The sequence below is a fragment of the Myotis yumanensis genome, unplaced genomic scaffold (assembly GCF_028538775.1).
Source record: "Myotis yumanensis isolate MYYU_CA2020_CCGP unplaced genomic scaffold, mMyoYum1.0.hap1 SCAF_19, whole genome shotgun sequence".
Lineage (NCBI taxonomy): Eukaryota > Metazoa > Chordata > Mammalia > Chiroptera > Vespertilionidae > Myotis > Myotis yumanensis.
The window spans coordinates 24,252,023-24,259,840 of record NW_027223770.1 but is presented as its reverse complement, the minus strand read 5'-3'; the positions used below and the strand labels follow the sequence as shown (position 1 = coordinate 24,259,840).

General features: G+C 46.7%; 1 protein-coding gene across 1 annotated transcript; it reads left to right on the top strand.

The window, feature by feature from the left end:
• Positions 1-380: 380 nt before the first annotated feature.
• On the top strand, positions 381-5,443 carry XBP1 (X-box binding protein 1). The gene is given in 6 exon segments (XM_070399400.1): positions 381-639; positions 1,682-1,778; positions 2,571-2,705; positions 3,661-3,720; positions 3,723-3,806; positions 4,332-5,443. Coding segments are annotated over 6 exon segments (1,155 nt in total). The 5' UTR covers positions 381-415; the 3' UTR covers positions 4,887-5,443.
• The last annotated feature ends 2,375 nt before the right edge of the window (positions 5,444-7,818 follow it).

Here is a 7,818-nt window from a genome sequence, read left to right as displayed (position 1 = left end):
TGGAATGAAATTGTCATTCTGAGTAAAAACGCGTCCGCCTAGGGGGCGGGGGGTGAGGTTGTTCAGGAAACTCCGACGGCCCCGACCCTTCCTCCGAAGCCTGGGGGCTCCCCCAGCCCTCGGGGCCCCCCCCCAGCCCTCGGGGGCCCCGCACCCGCCCAGGGCCGGGTCCCTCCGGCCGCCCCCGCGGAAAATGCCCCCGCACACCCTGCCGGGAAAAGCCGCCGCCACGCCGGACGCCTTGGCCCCGCCCCCGCCGCGGCCTGGGGACCAATGGGAGACGAGCTCCTCTACGCGTCACGCGGCACTGGCCAATCGCGGGAGGCCACGACCGTAGAAAGGCTGGGCGCGGCCGGGGCTGACGGCTGGGCGGCGGCGGCGCGCACTCGCGTACACACACACATACTCTGGGGCCATGGTGGTGGTGGCGTCCGCGCAGAGCCCGGCGGCCGGGGCCCCGAAAGTGCTGCTTCTGTCCGGCCAGCCCGCCGCCGCCGGAGCCCCGGGCGGCCGGAATGTGCCGCTCATGCTGCCGGGCCAGCGAGGGGCCAGCTCGGAGGCGGAGAGCGGGGGGCCACCCCTGGCGCGAAAGCGACAGCGCCTCACACACCTGAGTCCCGAGGAGAAGGCGCTGCGCAGGTGGGCGAGGGGCCCGGGTGTGAGATCGGATCCGAACTCTGAGCCGGGGCCCGGGGCTTGGGTCTGGATCGGGCAGCGCTCGCTCGGGCGCCCTCGGCCTGGCGGGTCGGATGCCAGCGCGGCGCGGGGCGGGGCAGGAAGTCGGGACTGACCGCATCCACCGCGCTCCGTGGAGCCCGGGCTGCTCGGGCGTTTTTTTTTTCGTTTCCTTCTTTTCTAGCTCAGGAGGGAGATGCCTAGATCCGGGGATGTTGAGCGACCACAGTCCAGTCGTTCAGCTTTTTTTTTTTTTTTTGCACTTGGAGTCGGTTATCCGCTCGGTTTCCCTAACTTTTTTTCGAGGGGCAGCTGACATGACAGCTGTTGAGGGACCCTGAGGCCACCGCAGCCTTAAGATGGCATTTGCTTCATGGCGTCTTTGGGGAGAGGGGGGAGATGCTGATGACTTCGTCCCCTGCAGTGTTATTTCTTTCCTGATCACTGTGCACTTGGGGATGCAGTGCCTCCCGGAGCGGACAGGGCTCCCGCCCGGGGGACTGCCCGGGATCTCGGCCGCAGAGCGAAGGGCACCCATCAGCCCCTCCCTTAACTGGAGTTGCGCTTGCGGGGAGAGAGGGTTTCTGTTTGGAGCGCGATTGCAGCCTTCGCTTGATTCCATCGTCCAGGTTGGATAATTCAGGAAGCAGGGGGAGTGGAAAAGGGAGGAAGAAAGTTCTTATGTTGCAAGAGGAATGAATACTTGTGTCCAGCCCCCGTGCTGTGGCCAGAATGAGGCTGAAGTGGATGATGCAACCTGGGAGAGAGTAAAGCAACATGGGGGGAAGGGGGAGAGAGAGAATAAAGCAGGTCTTTAAGATAGGCTGAGAGAAGGCTGTGTTTTTGTTTTCTTTTGTCGAGGGGGATGGAGCCTGGGTCGTATTTTTTACCCTTCATCTACCGGATGCTGTACGTGTATGTGAAAGCACCAGCTGGCCGAGTTTTCAAATAAAGATATAAAGAAGGCGGGAGATGACTCAGTGTGGCATGCCCCTTCTGTTCGCAGGAAACTGAAAAACAGAGTTGCAGCCCAGACCGCCAGAGACAGAAAGAAAGCTCGGATGAGCGAGCTGGAGCAACAAGTGGTCGATTTGGAAGAAGAGGTAAAAAATACTTAAAGCTAAAAAAAACAAACAAACTCTTCTCTCTGTTGTGTATCCTTCCCTGGTAAATGGTCTGATACTCGCTGCCCACCCCAAGCTGTGTCGGTCCCTTTGGAATAAAATGGAACATGTGATTAAAAGTTAAGTCTAAGTCAGGGTGGGCAAGGTCGCTGGTTAAATGGTGAAGCTGGATGAGAGAAAATGACCCACCCGCAGGCATGTGGTACTGGATCTGTTTCAAAGTTGTCGAATTACAGCAGTGTTTTTCCAGGTAGTGCTAAGAAATTATTGAGAGCAGAGGAGGAAAGAAATCATTGCTTACACTTGAGTCCCTTCCTGGCGTGGCCAAAGTCCATGAACGGTTCCCTTCCCCTTCTAGGGCACACCTGATCTTAACCTGTTGCCATTGACACATCCTAAATAATGATTATTTATATTCTTTTTTTTTTACATATTTTGATTTTATGGTCCACTTTTGTTATTACCTGCCAATTCAAGATAGGATTTTTTTTTTTTTTTTTTGTCACATCTAAACTAAAGCTACAAGTCACCCTTTGCTGAGGTCTATGTTAGTTGGAGGCATTGTGTTATTTGTGACCCCCATGAACTGGCACTTCTTAAATAGCTTATTTTTAGTCATTATGACCTGGCCTTTCTAATACCTAGTGTGACCTGGATAAGCATAGTTTTCCCAAAGGAGAAGGAAGGGGAATTAATTGAAGTGACACTCCCATCAGGTGTATTAAGTGAAAGAATTCTAGTTTTAATAGACTCTTACGAACTTTCTTCCAGAACCAGAAACTTCTGCTGGAAAATCAACTTTTACGAGAGAAAACCCATGGCCTTGTGGTGGAGAACCAGGAGTTAAGACAGCGCCTGGGCATGGATGCCCTGGCTCCTGAGGAGGAGGAGGAAGAAGAGACCAAGGCAAGTATCTCCTTTATCTGGTGACGAATGGGAGAACTGTTTCTAAGTGGCATGACATGGCCTCTTTAATGACACTTACTTATTTTCAAGTGTGTATTGAATAGTACAAGTCCTGATCCTTAATAAGTTACATGGCGCTCTCAGAGCAAGTACTAACAAATGCCGATAGCCCATAAGATGTGCCAGCGTTAAGGAGAACCAGCGTGAGAGAGCCAGTCAAATCTGACTTTGAATGCTATTAACATTATAGAAGCTTTTTGATGAATATGAATAAGCAGGGAAAGGACTCATTTTGATAGCAACACTTCTCTGATAGAAGATTTATGGCTTTTAATCTATGGATTATGTCAAATCAGTGACAATGCTGACAGGAGTTCAGTTCTACTCTGTGGAGGTAATGTTCAGGACAAACTTCAAAATAATTGCTATTGAAAAAGATTCTGGGCCTGAATTTACAACTTTATTACTTAGGAATATTATTGTTATGGAGAATGTCACTAGGATATTATTTAAGAATATCAGTACTGCTTGAGCTTTGGGGAGTAAAAATGTTTCATGGCATGCAAAACCACAATGAAAAGTTAGTTTTGCCTGGCCCATGTGGCTCAGTGGTTGAGTAACAACCTATGAACCAGGAGGTCACAGTTTGATTCCTGGTCAGGGAGGCAGCTGATCAATGATTGTCTCTCATTCATCATTGATGTTTCTGTCTCTCCCTCCCTCTCCCTTCTTTTTTGAAATCAATAAAAATAGAGTTTTTTAAAAAGGCTAGTCTTACTCCCTTTTCTCATCTTTTCTTGAGGACTCAAGAAAATGGAAATGACAAAGGTCAGGGAAATATTTCAGCTCTGAAGATTAGTTTTCTAAATGTATTGGAAGTTGCGAATCACAGCTGCCTGGTGAGCATTTCCTTGGGGATTCTCAGCTGTTTATTCACTTTGGTTTTTCCTCCCAGGGGAATGGAGTGAGGCCAGTGGCCGGGTCTGCTGAGTCCGCAGCACTCAGACTACGTGCACCTCTGCAGCAGGTGCAGGCCCAGTTGTCACCCCTCCAGAACATCTCCCCATGGATTCTGACAGTGTTGACTCTTCAGACTCTGAGGTAGGGGCTGTTTGGGTTTACTAAAGAGGTGTTATCCCTAGTTAATTCCATGTTTGATGCCCGATATTCCTACCGGACAAATTAGGACAGAAGTTGGTTTGGGTTGGGTTAGGGGTGAACATCAACTATCTTCCTGTTTCCAGGTGATTCAGAGCATGGAGTGAAGTGTAGATAAATGGGTCTGGTGGGTTCCAGAGGGTATCCTATAGCAGTGGTTCTCAACCTGTGGGTCGCGACCCCTTTGGGGGTCGAACGACCCTTTCACAGGGGTCGCCTAAGACCATCAGAAAACACATATATAATTACATATTGTTTTTGTGATTAATCACTATGCTTTAATTATGTTCAATTTATAACAATGAAATTGGGGGTCACCACAACATGAGGAACTGCATTAAAGGGTCACGGCATTAGGAAGGTGGAGAACCACTGGCCTATAGCATAATTGATTAATTTATATTACAGGGCTAGTACTTCGTGTTCTAGGTAGATTCTCAGGCGCATTCTAATTTTTGCCTCTTGCAGTCTGATATCCTGTTGGGCATCCTGTTCAACTTGGACCCAGTCATGCTCCTCAGATGTCCTTCCCCAGAGTCGACCAGCCTGGAGCAGCTCCCAGAGGTCTACCCAGAAGGACCCAGTTCCTTACCAGCCCCCCCTTCTCCATCACTGGGGACGTCATCAGCCAAGCTGGAAGCCATTAATGAACTGATTCGTTTCGACCACGTATACACCAAGCCCCTGGTCTTAGAGATGCCCTCTGAGACCGAGAGCCAAGCCGATGTGGTAGTGAAAATTGAGGAAGCACCTTCCAGCCCCCCAGAGAAAGATCCCCCTGAGTTCGCTGTCTCCGTGAAGGAAGAACTTGTAGATGACTTCATTCCAGAGCTGGGTATCCCAGATCTCCTTTCAGCCGGCCACTGCCTGAAGCCATCCTCCTGCCTCCTGGATGCTTATAGTGACTGTACCTATGAGGGCTCCCCTTCCCCTTTCAGCGACATGTCCTCTCTGCTTGGTGTAGACCATTCCTGGGAGGACACCTTTGCCAATGAACTCTTTCCCCAGCTGATAAGTGTCTGAAGGATGACCCAGCATTGCCCTTTGCCTTGATTTTTACACTGCCTGGAAGAGAGCAGAGAAGCCTGTCTGTGCTGCATTCAGAAAGCCAAAGTAGAAGATGCACAGCAAAATATTTGTCTGTTAAACCTCACAGGTCACCCCAAGTATTGTCTTTTGAGACATTCAGCCGTCCCAAGGTACTCAAATATAGTACTATATCCAGAATTGCAGCTTTTGAGGTAGTATCTTAAAGGCAGTAGTTTGCTCTAAAGTACTTACAAAGGGACCTCAGACAGGGAATTTATGAATGGCCCTTTATCATTTCTCTTCCTGCTCAGCGTCCTAGGCCTGCCTCTGATTTTTAGGGACTTTAGTTTGCTTCTGCAAGCAGAGAGAAACCTAGCTGAGGGGGCTCCTTTTCCCTCATGTACAGTTCAAGTAAAGATCAAGAATCTTTTGTAAAGTTACAGAAATTTACTATGTAAATGCTGATGGAATCTTTCTCTGCTAGTGTATCTTTTGGAAGGTGCTTTCTTCATTTATTTAAAACTACCCATGCAATTAAAAAGTGCAATGCAGTCTTTGTTCTATGATTCCTTCTTGGATCTTATCATGTTCTTCCCAGGTGTCCCACTGTTTGCCGTGGTAGTGATTTATCCAACTTCAGTAAGCATGCCACTTTTAAAGTGCCTGAAGGTTTTTCCCCTGTAATTACTGCTTGCTACAATTCCTGTAGGCCATAAGTGATATAATCTACTCTTTGAGCAGTTACTATATTTCAGATCATTTCTTCAGCCTAACAACAGACCATTATCACAGCTAGTAAGTGTCAGAGCTAGAACCCTTAACCACTGTTTTGCTATACCATCTCATGTGAGAGAAGGGCATGCCATTAAATATCTTTTCTTGCCATTATTAAGAGCACTTTCTAGAATCAGACTCCCTGGCCCAACTCTGCTGCTGGTTAGCTGGGTAATCCTGGACATACCACTTATTTTCTTGTCTGTAAAGGGGCATAATAGTATTTCTACCAGTTGCTAAAGGATTCAGAGATGGTATGTTATAAGCACTTAGTACATTCTAGGCACCATCCCACGCACTAAAAAGTTAGCTATTCTCTCCTAATCAATTTTGGAAGGGTTTTAATGACAGAATTAGATATACATACTCTAGAACTTGTTTCACAAAACATTGCACCTGTTCTAGAGACTTGATGGCCTCCTCATCCTTCATGGTGCACCTCTTGGGAATCCCTTTATGAGATAGTAAAGGGTTTCCCTCACTGACATTTCACCTATGCCAGCATTCTATGCCAGTGTTAAGACAACCTCTGGGGAGGTCAAACTGAAGTAGACAGAAATGGGATTCAGTCCCAAGCAGCAAGGCACAAACAGGGTATAGTTTCAACCCAGTACAAGGGAACGCTTCCGGTGTGATTGGAGGCATGTCCACAAGCATACCTTAAGGCAAAACAGCCTAAGATTCCTGGTCACTGAAGCCAGAGCCCAATCCTGGTGCGTGGCATGCAAGCTTGCTTAGACTCAGTTTCTGTATCGTAAATGTAAGGACAGCCTCCAGCTGTCCTCATGACTAAAAACTTGATCACCTGATTTTCTATAACTGAAAACTTAAGAGCTGAGAATCTATTTAGAGATCGTGTAGGCAGATGTAATTTCAGATGCATTTTAAGCTTCCATCATAATAGAAGCATCGAAATTGAGGCTCAAGTCATTTACATTCTATGACATCACATGAAAGAGGCAGCTGTACGAACAGGAATAACACACAGGACATGCATAAACTGTAGGTTATCAGGGTTTTCATTTCCTGCACAGATGGGTGAAAATTACTAAACACTACTCAGTCTTGAGAAAACACCTGGTATTCAAGATGTCTTCATATTGAAACACTAAATCGAATGGTTAGAAATAAAAATCAAGACCTTCTCCTACAAAACCAAAACACAATTTCTATTAAATGCAGAGGGCTGTCCATAACAGATTAAAAGAATCAGGTGACATGCCTGCACACCATTTCCCTGGGCCTTGGAACACCAATCTCTGTGGGCTTCCTTGCTTTTCTAGGAATACTACTAGAGCAAACACAAAGTAGGCCACAACTGTAGACAGAATACTCCAGGAATATTTTATGGCATAGGTTAAAGTCTAATAGTCTAAGAATTAAATCTTTACCCTTTGATCCAATGTTCATTAAGGGACAGGAAGACTGGCTTACTTACCCACTAATCAGTTGTTGAAAGACGACATCCTTATCTTGCTGGAGTTGTCATATCTACAATGCCACTGGCAGAATATGTGAACCAAATGGATATACACAAAACTAAATATCCCCTCAAGGAATTAAATGTTTGTGTGTTTTTAATTGACTTTAGAGAGGGGGAAGGAGAGAGAAAATTATTGATCAGCTGCCTCCCGCACAACCCCCAATGGGGATCAAACCTACAACCTGGGCATGTGCCCTGACCAGGAATTGAACCAGTGACCTTTCAATGCACAAAACAACACTCAACCGAGCCACAATGGCCAGGGCTCCCCCTCAAGGAATTAAATGTTACACTGCCTAAAACACGTTATCAATAAAACCAAATGACATTAGGTATTGCTGCAAAAAGACTGTAAAACCACTGGTGAAGTCTGAACACTGCACCTAGTGAATTGGATTATACTATCTTGTCAGTATCTAAGATTTTTTAGTTTTTAAGCCTGTGAAAGAACTTTTAAAAATAACTTTTAGCTGTGATTTCCAAATTTTGGTGAAAAACAAAACAAGATCCTGAGTTTTCTGTATAATTATAACCCAAACTTAACCTGTCCATAAATCAGGGAATCCACATTTATCAAACAATGGTTGTAAATATGTAGGCAATACTGCCACCCAGTGACCTGTCAACTCAGGAAAGGAATGATATGTAATTGAGCATCCTGGAATTTTC